Here is a 19,958-nt window from a genome sequence, read left to right as displayed (position 1 = left end):
GGAGAAGACAGAGGTGGGTGAGTGGAGGCCACTAGGAGCTGTCGAGTTTGTCACCCCAGCTCTGGGCCCCAAGAAATCAGGCACCCATTGCTGCTGCTCCATACTGGCCCAGAACTGTGTGTCTGGCCAGTCAAGGCAGACCCTTGCATCTACACTGCATGCCTGCTGCCACTCTCACGGCCTCGTGGGAATGGCTAAGGCCTCTACTTCCTCCCAGACCCTTTTGTCACCAGACTGAAATTATCCAGAACACAGCAGGGAGGGGGGCTGGAGTCACACCGGGGCTCAGAATGCCTTTGATTTGTGGAAATAAGGGAAGAACAGAAGGTAGTACTTGGCCCAGAAGACAGCCATTAACCGTCTACACCCAATGACTGCTCAGTAACCATCCAATGAGTCTTCCTGATCAGTTAAACTTTTAGACCACAACAGCAAAAGCTTCAACCTTCTGCACTTGTTCCTCTGGTCAATAGAATGAGTTCAGCTGCTCCTTAATCTGGGAGACCTACGACATTATCAGCTACAGCAACTTCTGTCGGGAGACCTCCTGGAGTCAATGGCAAACCTGACTAAACATTATGAAACCTAATAATCACACTACAAGCTTCACCAATTCACTGCATACAAGTAGAAGGAAACCAAGAGGAGAAACAAAATGTTACTACACAGAACTAGAAAAATACATCAACTTTAGCTGTCTTCTCTACTGGTTATAAGGCTGGAGTTGTCATTATTAAAACTTCTTTTTTTTTCTACTTTGAAATATGTTTCTTCTGGTTTGGGCAACACCTCTCTTAGTGAGATTTAGTTCTTTCTTTTTTTAGAATATTTATTTTATGTGCACGAGTGTTTCCCCTGTATGTACATGTACCATGTGGTACGTGCCTGGTGCCCAAGGAGACCAAAAACAGGTACCAGACTCCCCAAACCAGAGTTACTGGGGCTCTGAACAACCAGATAGATTCTAGGGATTAGACTCATTCGCTCTGCAAGAGCAAAAGTGCCTTTAACCACCAAGTCCCCTCTCCAGCCCAGAATTAGTGTTTTACCTAAAAAAGTAGTTCAAAACCCCTTATTCTTAAAAGGTCTACCCCTGTATTAGCTCTCTCTGATCTATTAACTCTAACTTCTCACAATCTCTAGGCAGTAGTCTAGCGGGTTCCAGGTTTCAAATGCAGTCCTTACTACCTTATATGGCATTGCGGACGCCCATGTCTCCCGTCACTCCAGCCAGTACGATAGCTATTTTCTTTGTAGTTCAAAGGCATTCTAAGGAACAGCTAGTCTTTTCTGTCAAACAGCATAAAGCCTGTCTACTGCAAGGGATTCAACTTTTCCTATGTCTCCTACCTTGTAAGATTTGTATGCAAATCTTTGTATCTCTTCCCTTATAGGCGCTTATGCAAATGTTTCAATACCATCACTCAGTAAAACCTGTGTACCTACTGCTTCCTCCCTTCCTTCACCTGCTTCGCTTTGAATACCGTAAAACTGGGCAATATTGAAAGAGCGTGAGGTCAGATCTCAGACAATGGGGAGAAGACAGCTAGCACGTGCACTGGGAGAAAACTCAAGTGCATTTCATGCCCCACATGCTTGCCCACCCTGCTTGGGTTATAATGCATCTTTTTGTGAAAATAGCTGCCTCCCTCAGCTGCTTTTGCTTTGTTCACGTGTTCCTTTGTGAGACACAGACACCAAGACTATTCTCTGCTTCTAAGAGCATGGGTACTGAAAAGGGCCACATGGCTAAATGTGGCCCCGCTATCGTATTCTTTAGTAGATTCACGCTCCCTAAACACTTGTCAGCTAGGAGAGCTCGGTGCTGCAAGGAGGAAAAGCAAACATTTCTGGTGTGGGTTTTTAGGTGCATAACTAGGGAGAGAATTCAAAGTCATATGAGGATGAAGACATATACAATCCTTTCACTACCATTTTTTAGTTATTTTTAAAATTTATTTTATGTATGAATACTCTATCTGCATGTATGTATGACTTTAAGCCAGAAGGGGGACACTAGATCCCACTATAGATGATTGTGAGCAACTATGGTTGCTGGGAATTGAACTCAGGACCTTTGGAAGAGCAGCCAGTGCTCTTAACCTCTGAGCCATCTCTCCAGTCCTCCACTACTTGTACTTTGCCTCTTTAACCTTGAATATCAGAAAAGGATACAAACAGAACCTGGGATATGTCACAGCAGTTAGAAAGCCATCCACAGTGTTTTGTTCCTGAGCTGGGGTTGCCACAGCGTGTCAGGGGTAGAGGACAGATATAATTTCTGGAGTGCCGGAGGCTGGGGCCACACCTTGGCCTCTGGAGTTCAGAGGCCAGGAAGAATCTTGGCTCCCTGGCCCACATAGCACACGTGACAACCCGGCTGGGAGTCCCTTCAAGGAGGAGCTAGTTTATTTATATAACAAATACAGGTAGTGGGTAATCGTGCCATCTGCACAGATGCAATCTCCCTTTAAATCAGAGGCACAAATACATGTTTATGGGTCAAAGTAGCTCACAGAATATTCAAGCAAAACAGTCAGGCCATTATATCCAATTTAAACATCTTAAGACTGGGTTGTCCCCTTGCTATGTGTTGTACTTATTTCAGAACTTACCACACCCATTCACCTTCTCAAGTTTTAAAAAGTGTAACTCATTTTTAATGGAAATCACTAATTTGCCAGTGTTGTCTCTCAGGCGCTTCGAAATCTACTATAATCACATCTTCGGGCTAAAACTCTTCTCTTTGCTCATGCATTTCCAACCCACAATCACTCTGTAGACCAGGATACAATTTTAAAACCTTAAGGTTCTAAATTAGAATATGAAATTTATTGTGTGGTTCCAAGTCAGTGTAAAAATTTCCATGATTTTGCCCAGAAAACAGATGCCCACCGGCACCCTCATCAAGAAGCCCCATCATTACGGCAACTCTCAGAGTTGGAACAAAATCCGTCCAAAGTCTCTTATGAGCCAGAACTTCTCCAGGGAGAATTCAGAGCAGCTGCCTCTGAGATTCTTTCAATTATGGCTTCTGCAAATGCTGTGAACAAAGCAGCCTTTGTCCAGAAACGTAGGTACCGAGGGCTTCCCTCTCTGCACAGGGATGCTCCCTGCCCACCCCAGTGAGCTCCTCCACAAGTCTCCCTGAACCAGAGGGCAGATGCAGGAAAATGAGCATTGTGTGCTGCAGACTCAGAAGCCAAATGGAACGGTAAGCCAGAGAGGCAGAGTCCCTGATGGGCATCTTCAGGGAAAGAAAACTAACCAAAACTGAGTCTCTGGGCTCCAACTCCGCCTCTGCTCTCTACTGAACATAACTGCTCTCCGGCGGCAATCTTTTTGCACCTGACTTTCTCACCAGTAAACTGATAGGTCTTGTTTCTCTTCCCAGGGAAGCGATCTGTCAAGCCTTGCCTTAGAAATCTGCTAAGATGATGTGTTCCCACTGATACACAATTTGGGACAATCTCAGAATATTAACAGATTATCTAGAATACCACATGACCTTAGCTGTAAGCCACACCCATGAGTCTCAGCAGCACTAAAGGAGGCAGGAAGTCGGGGGAGACCTGGTAAACAAGGGAGGCAGTAGGACATCAGACTGTTCTTTCAGGACAGGGTGGCACCACCTAGGACTCATTAATAAAGCGTTTTACTCGCTTGCTGATTCTATACCCTTAGCCGTAAACTGAGAGTCACAACCCACACCGTCTACTGACTGGGATGGTTGTGCGGATCGGAATCAGCAGGGGACAACAGGGATGAAGATAACTGGCTGGCGACTCGGGCTGCTTCAGCTCCAGCACGCCAAGGACACAGGCTAGACGGAGCAGCTCTACCTGATGGTGGTGCCTTGCAGACGGTCTATCTTCTTGTTGAGCTCTGCAATGATGCTGTGCAGTTCCGTGATACGCTCCTCATAGCGAAGGGTTGTGCGCTCCTGGACGTCTTCATGCTCTCTCATGAGGTGGGACTGCTCGCACTAGGACCGAGAACACAGGACAGAAGACGGACATGTGGATGTGTTGATGTACCTTTTGCAGAATGATTTCATAGCTTCGAGCCATTGCTTTCAAGACTGGTATTCCCCAAATAAGACACTCACCTGCTCCAGCCCCAAATTAACTCTTGTAGCCCCAGTTAAAATTTACAATACCTCCGGGAGGAGATGGAGGATCTTGCGTTTCTAATACTCTTTCATTCTGCCTCTCCCTCTTCAGAGTCCCTGCTGGCTCCTCACCAAGAAAAAGACACGAGGCCACCAGATTCTGAATCTTGAGTAAATGCTCCTAAGTAACACACCTACATTGGCAGAGCTGGTTCATCCACAACCTCCAACCAGTTCCTTCCACCAATCTGCTTCCTTTCCCATAGTGAGCTTCAGCTACTTTCCTACCCCAAACACTCGGTGGTATAAAGGGTGTTTTGGTGGGGGTGGGGGACTCATTTATGCTATCATATCCAATATCCTCCTCTTCCAAACTGTAAACTCCCAGAAGGCAGACACTAGATATTCCATTATTCAGCCCTCGCCCCCTCCCCCACCCTGGTGGCATATGGCCCAGCTCACTGTGGGTGATCTGCAAGTGTTGTGAAATGAGTCAGTGGTGATGCTTCACAGCCACAAAGGCTACTTTATAAAAATAATGACCAGAGAGGCTTGGAAGCTTCCCTGTGCCTAGGCACTGCTGGAGTGAAGAAGTGCGTGCTATTGGAAACACTTTTGCAGAGGGAATTTAAACCATAAGGAACCCGTCCCCCACGATTTCTCTCTACCCTCCTCAATTCCCTCTAGGCAGTGGCAGCTGATCTCATTTACATAACAACGGAACATAGGAGGTGATGGAACAAGTGGCCTAGCTCTGGCCTTGTCTGCTACACTCGGCGGTTATTAATTTCCTGTCCAGCAGGGAAATTTTAATTTCACTTTCAACCAGGTTTTCCGAATGCCCACAGCCATGTGTGCTCCCCAGCCAGCTCTGCAGGTGTGCCTTTTCAGGCCTGGGACAGGGAAGGGGTAAGGAGGCTTCTTTCCCACTACCGTGGACGGGCGTTCTCCCCTTCCCTCAACCTGCCACCTTTCCAATGGCATCACCCAGGGCGGGCACCTGGGGACCTGCTGGACTCTGGAAACAAGTATCAGGCAAGCAAGATTTCTGAATGCTCTATAAACAACCTTCTTAGGAGAGCTGCCTGCAGAAGAACACTGATGCCAACTGCTGTGCCCGGTGCTAACCTCCACACCAAATAACCTCCACGCACAGTGAAGCCTCTGGAGCCAGCGGGTCCAGAGGTAAGAGCAAGGCCACTTCTAAGGGGCTGGAGACAAGGTTCATTGGTGCAGCACACTGTTTAGTAAAGATGAGGCCCTGGCCTTAATCCTTGGCACCTGAGAGAGCCACGCCTAAGCGGGAGCTTTCCAGCCTCCTTCGGTGCATTTTAGGACTTGTTCATCCACAATTCATTACTCTTTAGAGGTAAGAGGAGTCCACAAAATAGTACGTCACGAGCTTTGGTGACTAAATCAGCAGCCTCTGTCTTTCTCTGAGGCATCTACATGTAGACTACTGTCCCCCGCCCCATTCCCAAGGGGCATCGCGACCTCTTGCGACTGCTCTTTATTCCCACCCCCAAGCAGAGTGTGTAGTCTTCACGCGCCTACAGACTACACACTCCTGTGAAGATCAAACTGAAAATAACGACAATGCCAGTCTGTGCTCTGGACTCTGCCATGGCTGCGCTGGCTTTTAACACTCAGTCCGCTAGACACAGGTCTGTGTGGTGCTTCACACACACACACACGCGCACACACACACACACACACACACACACACACACACACAATGAGCTTCCACGCTCCCATCTTCCCTCCCTCGTTCTTGCTTCTCTTCTTCAGAAGGACAGGCCACTCCCACCACCCAGCCCGTCCAGGGACCGCAGCACCCCATCCACACTTAAGGGAGATTCGGTGTTTAGATGAGGAAAGGGCAGAAAGGTGGGTTCAAAGCCGGCACAGGCGTCCCTGCAGTCTGTTCTGGCCCACCCTATACAAAGGTCCTGCGGGGATGGCTGGGTTTAGGAGACACCAGATGGAGAGGGAGAGCAGGACACGTGGTGCTGAGGCACCTTTGCCCTGGTTCCAGCTGAAGAATCTGCCTGGAGGGGTGCGCAGGAGTGAGAAACTACAGGAAGCTTGATCTCAGTCAGGGACAGCACCTGCAGCTAAAGGGAGCACAGGCAGGGGAAACAACCCTTTTAGCTGAGGGCAAAGAAGCTTGGCTTGCTTCCCTCCATTTTCCCCCTAAGTATGCTTTTTCTAAAGCACTAGGAAGCGTCTTCAATTTAGCGCTTCCTTTCACAGGTATGAGACATCTCTGGGTTGCCCCAAATGTCTAAGCGACAACCTGGGGCCACGAGGGAAGGAACTGGGACAGGCACTTTGAAGAGAACTGTGACCACTATAGTCAGGTGGACCCAAGGAATCCTGGGGTGTTTTGGAGAATAAGAAACACAACTCAAGCAGGTGGGGAGAAAAGGGGGGAGCCTGGTGCTTCAGTCCCTGTGCAGCGCTGGCATTGGGGAATCTTCTAGGTGTTAAATGACTCAGTTGTTCACGATAATCTACAGTAATTGATTACCAGCAAAAACACAGAGATGCAGTCTCTGTTTTATTTCTGATTTTGTTTTCCTTTTTATTTCTTAGTCTAGCCAAGGGTCTGCTTTAGCCATCGAGAGCCAACTCTTTGTTTCTAGGGTCCTTGGTGTCTTCTTGGGTTCGGTTTCATTTCTTTCTGGTTTGATCTTCCTTTCTTCCCTTCCACTAATTTTAGGTTTAGTTTGTTCTGGCTTTTAGAGCATCCTGAGATACAGTGAGAGGTTTGAGATTTCTCTTTTTAAATTGTCATAAGCGGTCCTTTTAACATTGTTTTTTTGCTATGCCCCAACAAGCTTTGTTACATTGTACATTCATTTTTATTTGTTTGAAAAACAAGTTTCAAACTTATTTTTTAAATGTTTCAGTTATTCATTTAACTATTTTTAGAATGCTGAAAGATCCACTCAGATCTTCATAAATCGGTTCACACAATCCTCTTTCATACAGTGTCTCTGTCTCTCTCACAGTTAGTGTACGAGGGACTCCACCTGGAAGATAAACATTGGCAACCCTACAGAGGCGGCCAGCAGGGCCTTCGCCAACACTCTGTGTATTGTTGCCTCCCCTGCAGAGTGCGGCTGTACTTCTCCTCCTTGAAGCTAAGAGATGCCCTGTAACTCGTTTTAGCCAATGCGATGAGTGATTACATGCCGTTTTGTCATTAAGAACTCTTGCAGGATTTACCACATGTCCTTCTCTGGGTCATGGTGACTAGATAGCGACATTCCAGATGAGATAAACAACTTGGGTCTAGGTAGGAAGTGCACACACATGCACGCGCGCGCGCGCGCGCGCACACACACACACACACACACACACACACACACACACACACACACACACACACCTCCATGAGCTCCCAGTAAGGTATTTGACATCTGGAATTGCTTGCGATTACTACATACCCTAACTGATCAAATCATTTTGTACATGGGAAAACAGACTCAATATGAAATGACTGTTCTATTTACTGTAACCTAGGTAACATTAAAAACCGTTAAAACAAACAAACAAACTTCTAATTCTGTTTGAGTCACCTGATGATATCCAAAACCTTCGTCCTTCTTCCTCTCCAAGCTTCTTATGGTCACCAACAAATACCAGGAAATGCTATGTCTGACTGTGCCAAACAAGAGCTAGAAAACCAAGACATCTCCATCCTCACCCTAAAGAGGACAAAAGCACCCAAGTGTGCACAGTGTGTGAAACCGGGGAACGCCAGCAGCTCCAGCTACCTGTCAATCATTCAGTGATTACTTATTTAGGCGGAGCTAGGCGTGACCAGAGTTTCTCATGGCACCTCTACCTTCTGGTTATTATTGTTTTCTTTGCTTCACTGTACACAAATGCCTGTTACGTTCTCAATGAAAAAGGCAAGGAATAAGCTTGAAACAGCATGCCTCTGCTTTTTCTCCTTTATTGCAGTAATTGCATCTCGGGCTCTCCCTCCTATTTCTAAATTCAATTTCTGACTGATGTGACCAGCGTAGCAAAGCCAGAAAGCCTATGGCTGTGGCGCCTGGCCCGCACGTTTCTAGAGGTCAATATTCCTGGGAGTCCAGCTTTTCCCTGTAGCTACAGGCTTTCTGTGTATGGTAAAATCAGAGTGTTTTGTTTTTTCTAGACTTTTTTTTTAACCTGACACTTAATACATATCCTGTTTCCAAGGCCTTAACACTGTTGTGATGTGGGAGAATGGAACCCCCTGTAAACCCCTGTATCTAGCCATACAAACTGCTGAAGCTGCTTACGTAAAATAACGTTTAATATAAACAAACACCAGGGACATCGAGGTGGTCCAAAGAGGAAAGGTGTTTGTGGCTAAACCTGAGTATTGGCACTCCATCCCTGGGAGCCATGGATGGAAGGAGAGAACCAAGTCCTGCAAGGCTTCCTCTGGCCTCCACACGTACACGGTGGCATGCGTGTATACAAAAACATACACAAACAAAACATGGTAAAAATGAAATAAAAACAAGCAAAAGCATCAATTCAACTGCTGAGAACAAAATCCTTTAGGCACATCTCTGCTAGCGGTACAGCTTCAAATAAAGCGTCGAGACCTGTCTGGGACTGTGAGGCTTGTGGGAAATGCCGGCGCAGTGTGGTGGCACAGAGGGGCTTTATGATTTGGCTAACGTTCTTCCCGGGTTTTAGCTTACTCCACAAAGGCCACTGAGGTTTAATCATCGAATTCGTCTCTGCTGTCAGACCTGAGAGACTTATGAACCGGCTTCTTGAGAAACGCAATGCCGTCATTAATGTGTTAACCCTATTCGCCATCCTGGAGAGGGGGTCAGCACCTCTCCCGCTTAAAATACGGCAAGATGTGATGTTACCTTCTCAGGGTCACACTAGGCTGGTCACAACTAATAGCACTCAGGGCATTCCAATTCCGATCCTAAGCTCTGCCACAGCTCTCCTTAGAAGAAGGGGTGGGGAGGGCAAGTCGGCAAAGGGGAGACGAATCAAATGCCACGGAGGAGCCAGAGCGGGCGCTGCGGCAGTCATCAGACCACCACAGAATGCTATTCCCGAAGAAGAAAGACGGGGGCTAACAAAGAAGACGCCCACAACTACATCTTCAACTCAGGAAAATAAATAAATGAAAGCTCATGAAAGGAAACACTCTCTCGACTCCAGTTCATTGGAACTGTGTGTTTTCTCTCCTGAAAGCCAGTGTGGCTTTCCAAAGACAGAGAACTCGGAGACCGGAAGTGCCTCATCCCCTGCTGATGGGAACGTGGGTACCTGAGTACGTGCCGGTATGTGCACCTGCGCAGTTTGGAAGAGCAGGGATGTGGCCCTTGTACTATGCTTGCAGTAGTCTGTTATATAGCAGCGGAAAATTAATACAAGTATTGTCTTCCCTATCTTTATGGTGTTGTCTCCTGACTCAGCATTTCTCTTTCATCTGAGGACTATTTCTAAAATTCCATTTAGGATCGATCGCACAGTCCTAATTCACGAAACCTAATTTTATTCAATCAATTCCAGTGTTATCAGTAATGATTGGACAGATACTGGATCTCTTCAGGTGATCCCCAACGAATGTAAACATCACTTATTGTTTATAATTTTGTTTGATCATGGAACGATAATATTTGGAAATGGTAAAACTTCCTCCAGGCCCAGAACAAGTTGCATGCGCATGTGCTCTTCAAGAGGCTGAGAAGACTCTTTTTTTAACCTGCATCATTTACCCAGGCGTGCATCATGAGAGGAGAGCACTGCCAGCTCATTGTATTCAGCTTTTCTAGATCAATCCATCTCTGTAAGAAGATCAGGATAGCTAGGCTGACATTTGCTTACATTCTCCTTTCTAGATCTTAGGGGTTTTCTTTATTTGCTTTGTTTGTTTGTTTATTGTTATATTTTGGAAGGCTCCTCTCTAGTAAAGTGTGCACTAGGTGACTTTTAAGACTGATGTACAAACGCAAATACAAACTGACCTTAGGACATGGATAGTATCATGGGGGTAAAAACTGCCACCAAGAGCTATTGTGTGAGAATGCTTAAACACAAATAAGCTGAGCCACCCGGATAAAGCACTGGAAAGTTTTCTACTGTCTTTTTACAATGCTCTGAACAAACAGCTTTGTCTTTTCAAACATAAATTCTAATAAATATCATAATGGTCATGCTTTAAGGCCCAAGACTGTAGGGCTTATGAGCTGTAAGTTGAAATCATGTACTGTTTTTCTTTGGGGGAAAAAAAAGGCTAGAGAGGCAGAAGAGTGGTTAAAAGCTCCTGCTTGCATGCACACATACAGATATGCACACACACAGATGCGCACACATGCACACACAGACGCGCACACATGCACACACACAGACATGCACACACACAAACGCGCACACACACAGACGCACACACACAGATGCACACACATGCACACACACACAGACGCGCACACATGCACACACACAGACGCACACACACACAGACGCGCACACATGCACACACACAGACGCGCACACAGACACGCGCACACACACAGACGTGCACACATGCACACACAGGGACAGAGCAAGAGTGTGAGAGTGAAAGTGTGGGGGGGAGAAGAACAGAAGAAAGAAAAGGAGGGAGGGAGGGAGGGAGGGAAGGAGAGAGGGAGGGAGGAAGGAAAATGGGGAGTGAATTCTCACCAGTAATAACCGTCAAAGTGAAGGGCTTTGGATAAGTACAAGTTAGAAACCACAGTTATTTAATACCATTTTACTGTTATTTAACACAAAAGTAGCACTTTGGGTTTCAAAGAACTTGCTCTGACGAGGCATTTAGAAAGTTTCAATTCACTAGAGATCACTGGAAATACCCTAATGTTGCTATTCTTTTGCAACCAAAGGGGTAGTACTTTATGTAAAATTTTTATTTACGTGCAAAAACCAAAACCAAAAAAACGTCACGCAGAGAATCGTGGAACGAGAAAGCAGCACTACTGGCCTTGCTCAACGCTCATCTGACTTTGGGTATGGAGCAGGTTTGTCTGCCTGGCTGTCTTCACTTTAGCACAAAGGTTGCTGACCAAGCCTAAGATCAACCTGAAGACCAACCAGTCTTCCTCTTTCGCCCTCCACCAGGGTCAAACCACTTGTGATCCTAAGACGTGAGACTTCCCTAAAACTTTCCAAGGCCTTCCAGAATGGTGACTAAGACAAAACCAAAAACTGTTTTCGTTTTCCCTAGCTGTAAAGTTCTCTTCTAGTGTTTCCTTTCTGACTACAAAAGTGATTTAATAGTAATAGGACACACTTGAAAAATAGCCAGGTGTGGTAGCAAAGGCCTGTAATCCCAGGACTTGAGACACAGAGGCAGGAGGATTGCCTCAGGATGGAGACCCACCTGGGCTATAGGGTACCTTCTGTCTTAAAGAGAAAACTAGTCCCCCCATCATAAATAGTCTGCCACTGAAACGAAGCTGGGGCTTGTGTGTGCTAAGCTACTGCGAGGTTCAACACAGACCTTTTTTAACCTTTTGAGACAAAGGATCATTAAGTTGTCCAGGCTGGCCTTGAGCTCTCCCTGTATCTCAAGCAGACACTGAACTTGTAATTCTCCTACCTCACCCTCCCAAGTAGCTAGGATTAGAAGTCTGTACCACCCCAAGCCTGGCAAGCTGAATGTTTAAAATGGCTTTTTAAAAATAAGCTTGGTGGGTTTTTATTTCATTTTTTTTAATGCTTTGAATTACCACACTTAAAAAAAATAAACTGAGCATGTATTTACTTACACAGCAGCTTAAAAACTTTGACTTAGTGTCCCTTTAAAAAACAAGATCCAAGCAGATAGGAATGGACCAACATCACTGCTCGATCTGATGGTGCCCGTGTTGATAAAATCAGACTCAAGAGTGAGTCTAATAAGCGGAAAATTCCAATAGGGGTTCACAGGAAAAGCCTAAGGAAACAGGTAAACCCAGGAGGGCTGTGCCGGTTGATGCCAGGGTGCGAGGTAGGAGAAGCCTGCCACGAGGGAAGGCCAAGGCGGTCTAGTCCCTGTGAACTGTAAAGACTGGTTCCCAGAGTTCCCCTCTAGAGCAAGAAAAACCTCAGGGCAGCCCCCAATAGATCAGGATGGAGATGATGGAGGAAAAGAAAAGTTCCAGACATAATGAAACGGAGGCACAGGAAGGTGGAGAAGGAAGGGGCTGTACACGTGCTCTGATCTTAAACCACCTTCATAACCCCTCCCCCATTCCTAAAAGTTCCAGCTGATGACTCCGCAGTTACAGGTGTGGATGGCTCCTGCGAAAGAGCCTAGTTTGCTTCCCAGGACCTACATCAGGAAGCTTGGAAGAGCCTGTAACTCCAGCCTCAAAAGATCTGACACCCTCCGCTGGCCTATGCATGTACATCTACGCACGCACACACACATTCAATTAAAAAATGTTTTAAAAAGTCTTTAGAAGTACGTAAATAAAGAAAAGACCAAGGAGCAGGCCTTTCACATCACATCAAAGCAAAACCTAGCAAAATATTGAGGTCAAATTCCATACAAGAAAAAAAAAACAGCCCAATATTCTTTCCATTAATTGTAAAAAATACTCTACACAATGAATTAATGTTCCCCACACAGAGAAAACCCAAACAATAGCCAGTTTTAAATTCAATGAAAGATCTAAGAAACAGGTGTGAGGCATAAATGCATACAATTCACAATCAGAAAAAGCCAGAGCGAGATTATTAAAAACTTCCCCAAAATAGGAACTGGAGAGATGGCTCAGGTGTTAAGATCACCGACCACTAGAGATAGGTTCTATTCCTAGCACCACACAGCAGCTCACGACCATGTGTAATTCTAGTCCCAGGGCCTCCAGCGCTCTCTGATGACCACCTTGGGAGCTGGGCCTGGAGTTGGTGCACATACCTACATGCAGGCAAAATATCCACACACACAATCTAAAGCCATTACTTCCTTGAAATAAAAAAAAATCAAATATAATCAAAAGAATACAGAGCAAACGTGATTATCAAACAAAAGGATGAAGACTAAATCTGGTAAAAATTCTGCAAAGGGAGAAGGAAAAAGAATTGATTAAAAGGAAGGAAAGAAGATGAAAGAACCCTGTGAATATCTAGAGCAGCGGTTCCCAGCCTTCCTAATGCTGCGACCATTCCTCATGTTGTGGGACCCCCGACCACAAAATTATTTTTGTTGCTACTTCATAACTGTAATTTTGATACCATGACGATGTAAATATCTGATATGCAGGATATCTGATATGTGACCTTCGGGGGTGGGGGAATCACAACCCCCAGATTGAGAATCACTCATCTAGATAAAGAACTTTGAGAACACGAGGAAGCTGTGTCGTCGTCACATGCCACAGCAGCTTCCTGTGCCTGAGAAAGCAAGACATCAGCACCTTCAAGGAGGAACAGATGAGCTATGGGCCTTGAGCCCAGCAAGCTGACTCCCAGAAGGACAGGTACAGACACACTGTTATCGGCACTCAAGAACTTTGAGGGGGACTATTTCTATGAGTGGTCAGAGGGGTCTAACTATAAATTGGAAGACACTAATATTAAAAAAAAACCAGGGAATATTAGTTTCAAATGCCTAAATGACTTAAAGAGAAAGTATTTGAAGAATTTCTCAATAATTGTTAGCTATAGTGGGATCGCTATTCCAGGACTGTTTGTATGTAGTGGGGAATAAAGCAGATGAATGGTTATGGAATATTCTAACATCCCCATAGGTGAAATAAGGGGGATTGTAAAACAGGGCTCAAGCAAGCACCCGGCACAGTCTGAATTTGCAATGGAGGGACAAATACAAGGTCCATTTAACACATTCATATGCACATTGGTTAATAAAAATACTTTCCCGATTCTACCCACAAAAGAGGCACAATACAATGAGCAACCGAAAAGCATCAAGCATCCCAAGTTCCCAGACAATGGTCTGGAAATACTGTCTGCTTGGAAAAACTGTGGCTGCTTTGAGAACGGCCACTTCTTGTTTTGGGAACATAAAATGTACTCTGGCTGTCTGGCCTGGCTATTCAGCACATGCATAAGACTCATAAGGAACCTGGGGCTCTACCTGGCTAAAAATAGTGCCGCTGGAGCTTTCATAAGGAAAATAATTACAGCAGATTGAAATTCAAATATATTCAAATGCACAAATTCCTAACAATATTAAAAATGAGAGCGTTTTCAGAGCATCACGATGAAATCAATGTGTCATCCTGACAAAGGTTAAACAAATGACAGGGTTCAGGGGGCTTGTTTTATGTTTCCCCTTTGAGGTGCACCATGTTTGAACAAACAGCAGGTGGGAAATTTCCCAGTAAAAGCACCCCCAGCAGTAACCTTGGGATAACTGAACTAGAATGTCACACATTTCAAGTACTAATGAAGTAATACACCTAGGCCGGTGATTGTCAACCTGTGGGTCATGATTGCAGGATTGAATAACCTTTTCATAGGGGTTGCATGTCAGGTATTCTGCATATCAGATTGTTTATATGAGGATTCATAACTAGCAAAATTACAGTTTTGAAGTAGCAGCAAAATAATTTTATGGTTGGGAGGTCACCACTACATGAGGAACCGTGCTAAAAGGTCATAACATTAGAAAGGTTGAGAACCACTGGCCTAGATATTACATATCAACAGTTGCTAACATCTAAGAAAGATCAGTAGGGGGCAGGACACTGCCTGTTTGCTGGTGAAAGGATAGATTTCTCAGCTTTGCCAAGGCTGATGGATAGGAATCTGACCTCAACTCTGGACGGCAGGAGAGGCAGGATGGGCTGAACTATACCCTGAGTGGTGCAGTCACAAACAGGTGTGGTTAGCCAAGCGCAAAGCCCACGCTTAAAAAATCATTATTCAAAAGCAAACAAGGCATGGAGAATAAGGCTTTCTAGCCTAAGTATTTAAAGGGAATGCCTACTTTGTAAATGAGTGAGATCAAACCCGACAAAACATGATAGTATTCGGCTGTAAGGAAAAATGAAATTCGTAGGAAAATGGATGAACTGAAAAATTATATTAATCAAGCTCACCCAAATGTAGAAAGAAAAAAAATCCACATGTTGTCCCTCAAATGCAGAGCCTAGCCTAGAACACAGGAATATAGGTAAGCAGGGACGTGCGTGTGTGTGGACATTCAGAAAGGAAACAGAACAGAGGTAATACAATGTAGTAAGGAAGGACAAAATGCAGGCAAAAGGCACATCAATCATGAGGAAAGATATAAAGGGATTGCTTTCTAGTTTCAGCCTCATGTAGATTTTTCATGTACTGGATAAGTGAATAAAAGCATAATTAATATTGGAGGAGTAAAATCTTAGGTTTTAAAAGCACCAGCCTAGCTAGATAGAATTTCACTGGAGTCTGGGATGGAGTTTGAATGGCTGCCTTATACCAACTGTATCCTGATTTTATATGAATTCATAGAACAAAATTATTTTTATTTTTTTTAAAGATTAAACCCTCCATCTCTGGATGCAAGTGTGAGTGATACACTTTAAAGTAGCAGAAATTAATTTTAGTAGAAAAGTCATTACAGAGGTGAGGTTTACAGTTAGGGGAGCGGAGCGATTAGAGAGGGACAGAAGGAGGTGTTGAGTTTCCTGACTTGTGTCTGCAGTGGGGGTAAGGATACTATGAAGTGCGTTTGTGTGTTGGGGAATATTATTTTAAGGTGTGGTACTTTTGTTTATATTGCTTTGCTTGACTCTGTGAAGCTGAAATTCTTTGCCTGTCTAAGACACCTGAGGGTCCTAAGAAAGAGCTGAATGGCCAATAGCGAGGCAGGAGCAAGAATTGGTGGGGCTGGCAGGTGGAAAGGATAAAGAAGAGAAATGAGGAGGAAGAAGGCACAATGAGAAAACAAGGGGAGAAGGATGTCAGGGGCCAGCCACCCAGCCAGCCATGGAGTAAGAGTAAAAGATACACAGAAGTAAGAAAAGGAAAAAATCCAGAGGCAAAAGGTAGTTGGGATAATTTAAGTTAAGAAAAACTGGCTAGAAACAAGCCAAGTTAAGGCCAGGCATTCCTAACTAAGAATAAGCCTCCACGTGTGATTTATTTGGGAGCTGGGTCTTTCCCCTTCCCCAAAAGGCAAGAGAGTAAGAGCAAAAATAACCAACAACACTTGTGTTCAACCCTCAAGTGCTGAATTCTACTAGGCTTCCAATGTGACCATAGGAGGAGGTGGGGCTTAGGGGAAATGATTAAAGAGGGTGTAGCCCTAAGCACAGGATTAGTGCCCTGATATACAGAGAAATGAGAGATAGCTTCATTCTCTCCACCGTCTGTGGACCTACTGGGGGAGCTAGCCTCACTACGAACCAAACTGCCAGGTACCATGATGTCCAGCACCCATAACACAGAGATATGTTAGCTAGTTAAGCCATCTAGTCTATACTGGGGTTTGTTTTTCTTTCTTTTGTTTTTAGCAGCCCACCTAGAACCTGTGCTCACTAAATTCACATTTGTTTTGTTGAAATTTACACACACACACACACACACACTTACTGTTAAACAAAGAAGTTAGACAAACACACACCCATCCAGGTCCCTTACCTGTGCCTTGGCCAACTTCTTTTCCAGCAGATCTCGTTCCCGCTCTGTTTGCTGCAGACGTTTATTCAGCTCTACTATGTCTCCCTTGAGTGATGCCAGGGCTGCCAAGTGGAGCTGTAGTGGCAGAAGGAAAGGACCCATGGTTAGACAAGCTCATTTCCTTCCCTTCCTCCAATTAGCATAGCTATGTAGGAAAAAAAAATCTATTACCCTAAAGGGGACTCGTCTGAAAATGGGAATGCATTAATCTCAGGAACAACACACATAAGTCAGGGTCTTAGGTGAGCTGGTTATATAGCCACTGTAGATATAGCGGGGAAAGTCATTCCTGTGTGGGGTAGACCCGCAATTAGATGGTAAATTTTGGGTAGAGAGCACAGCTCTTTATTCGAAAGGCTTTTCCTGAGTAAGTGTGATAGTGACAGCATGAAGGGGCCGCCTAACTCTAAAGCACAAGGTCTGCAGCCTGAGCAGAGGCTGAAGCAGGAGGATCTGAAGTTGGAAGCCAGCCTGGACTACCTTAGGAAATCCTGTCTGGAACAAAACTAAACAAACCCCCCCCGCCCCCCAAAAAAGGATAAGAGAAAGAGAGGGGTAGGAAGAAAAAAGAGAGGAAGGAAGGAAGGAGGGAGGGAGGGAGGGAGGGAGGGAGGGAGGGAGGGAAGGAAGGAAGGAAGGAAGGAAGGAAGGAAGGAAGGAAGGAAGGAAGGAAGGAAGGACACAAAAGACACAGAGAAGAGCTGGGGGAAGGGAGGGACAGATGACGACTGGGGGAGGATATAGCTCAGTGGTGGAGCACATAGCTCGGTGGTGGAGCACTTGCTTGGCATGTAGGCAGCTTGATTTCCCATCAGTTCAAAGAAAGGAAGAGCTGGTTTTATGAGTTAGCTCTTCTTCCAGTTGTTAATTTTCTTGCTATTAACTCCTTCCTCATCGCCTGCCAGATAGCCTTGATTGACTGGGTAGATTCTTTCTAAACTAATAGACTGATAAACACAATCAGAATCCTGATGCTACGTTGTGCTCTAAAGAGCAAACCTCCATCCACCCAGACACCATTCTCCAACCATCTTGCTCAGGTTAATAGAAGCTGGAAAGAAAGTTCCTCAGTAGATTTTAATAGTGGAGAGCTAGGTATTATGACCAGAATCTGAACAACTTTGCATTCTGAATACAGAATTTGGCTCCTGCCCCAGTCGGGGCTTCTGTGACTCTCCAGGCCAGAGATATGAAGACTACAAAACACATTCACCACACCTGCTCTACACCCACCTCGGGAGCCTTTGCCTGCCCAGGAACTGCAGATACCCGCCTTCCTATTGCAGCCTAGTAGGTAACTCAGGCTGCTCACCTCTGCACCCTGCAGTGTGCTGCACCCTAGAAATGGAATCATAACAGATGCTCCCTCGCATAGCCGCTTTGTAGCTTCCCCGCGGACTTAATGTGAGCTGAGAAGGAAACAGATGTGTTCCTGGAGGATGGCCTGGCACGGCAGTGCACAATTCAAAGCACAAGATCACTAGCGTTTTAGCGCTGAGAGACCACTCTCCCTGCCCCCTGCTTGATGTGTTGGAGGTGGGTAGTGGCTTCAAAGCACTGGGGTTCCTTAGACTCCAACAGCAGTGTGACTAACTTAATTGTACACAGGCTACAAACCAACAGATCAATCGCTGATTTGAGACCAGGAACACTTGAAATTTAAAAAGGAAATGCCAAGCAATCTGGTGGTATTTGCGTCTGCAGTAGGGCTAGGGCCCCTCAGAAAAGGTCACTCTGCTGTTGAGATACAAGGTTTATGTGACGCTTTCTCAGTACAAATACCACTGTGCTCCCGCTGTACAATCTTTCTGAGATTTGTTTTGTTTACAGTTTGGTGAAGAGAAAGGTTCAGTCCCTTCCATGGCTGGGGCTGTTGCCTTAGTTCTACAGCACTGGCACTAGCATGCCTCCTGATCGGTTGGTCCTAGGAGAACATACACCACCTAATGCCTGGTGGGGATCATGAAACACATCAGGACCTGACACACGCTTTAAAAGACCCAGGTACAGACACAAGGGTCAATTCCGAGAGCCTGGTCAGCTTCTTCCTAGCTCACTGGGGCTTACATCTTGGGTTGTCTGCAGGACTTGGCAGGATGGAAGGGCAAAGCTGGCATAGAATATTGCAGACCCAACATTACGAACTATGCCATAGGAGGAGACAGAGTGGCTACTTCCACCACAGCCACACCAGAAGGGTCCATAATGGGATCACACTCTCGGCGGGACTGCTGGACCATAGCCTGTGCACAGGGCAGCTCTGTGCTTCTCCAGATGGAAGATGCTTCTCAATGAAGGGGGCAGACAGGTCCCAAAGAGTCTCCTGAATTTCAGGATGGTTTCTACAGACAAATATGAAAAGGTGTGTACATAAGAATGTGTTCAGCATGATAAAATCTATGTGCCTCCAAGTTAACGAACATCTGTGATGGATATTAGCTCTGTGACCCCATGGAATGTCACACACTGGTGTGCCATGAGGACGGGATGTCTGAGAGCGAGGCAAGGACCACAGTGCTCAGCTGGGGCAACTGCAAGCCTGAATCACTTTCTAAAGGCTCCACAGAGCTCCTGGCACCGCAAAGCATGGCCCAGCATACTGCCGTACCCTAGACTGCATGACAGTAATCTGCATGGGTTTTCCATGGATAAAAACTTTGCTTAAAAGAAGTTTACATGCATGATGATGAGAGAAACGAAATGCAACTCGAACAATAAATTGGAAAAGGCATTCTAATGGACACCCAGCGGGCTCTGGGTGGCTCGAAATTGTTTTCAGTATTTTTAATTCAGTGGATATTTTTTAAAGGGAGTTATTTTTGTATTAAGAAGACAATAAAAAGCCCGGAAAGAGAATAATAACTGAAACAGGCTGTTTCTTTATTGTCTCGGTCCTTTGGCCCTTTTGATGGAAAGAAGACAGAATAAAATGAGTTCACTGTTGACCATTTCTCAACAAGAGCGCAGAGGCAGCACTGCCAACAGGCGGTCCCCTGCCTGCCCCCCACAGTCATGGGGAGCTCTCAACACATGTGCACGCCTGTTTGCCTGTCAAGTTTAAAGTTAGCAGGGAAAGAGAAGCTTCTACGTGCTCAATGCTGGCACAGGCAGCCTAGTCCTGAATTCCACCAAGTCCCAAGGCTTTGAATGTTGTCTCTTAGATCTCTGTGAATTTTTAAACATTTTTATTTAATTGATTATTATTATCTTATCATAGTCA

The 19,958-nt window shown here is 45.4% G+C and overlaps 1 protein-coding gene across 6 annotated transcripts in view; it reads right to left on the bottom strand.

Annotated features, from left to right (window-relative positions):
- Mcc (MCC regulator of Wnt signaling pathway) overlaps window positions 1-19,958 on the bottom strand; it is a 378,701-nt gene that overhangs the window by 87,324 nt on the left and 271,419 nt on the right. For all 6 annotated transcript variants that reach the window (XM_075968726.1, XM_075968728.1, XM_075968727.1 and 3 more), the window contains 2 exons: window positions 16,700-16,813; window positions 3,843-3,985 (listed from right to left, as the gene is read on the bottom strand). In XM_075968726.1, coding sequence (XP_075824841.1) covers window positions 3,843-3,985; window positions 16,700-16,813 — 257 coding nt within the window. The remainder of the gene's footprint in view (window positions 1-3,842; window positions 3,986-16,699; window positions 16,814-19,958) is intronic.

This window comes from Microtus pennsylvanicus, chromosome 4 (assembly GCF_037038515.1).
Source record: "Microtus pennsylvanicus isolate mMicPen1 chromosome 4, mMicPen1.hap1, whole genome shotgun sequence".
NCBI lineage: Eukaryota > Metazoa > Chordata > Mammalia > Rodentia > Cricetidae > Microtus > Microtus pennsylvanicus.
The sequence above is the reverse complement of the archived record's forward strand: the minus strand, read 5'-3'. Positions and strand labels throughout refer to the sequence as shown.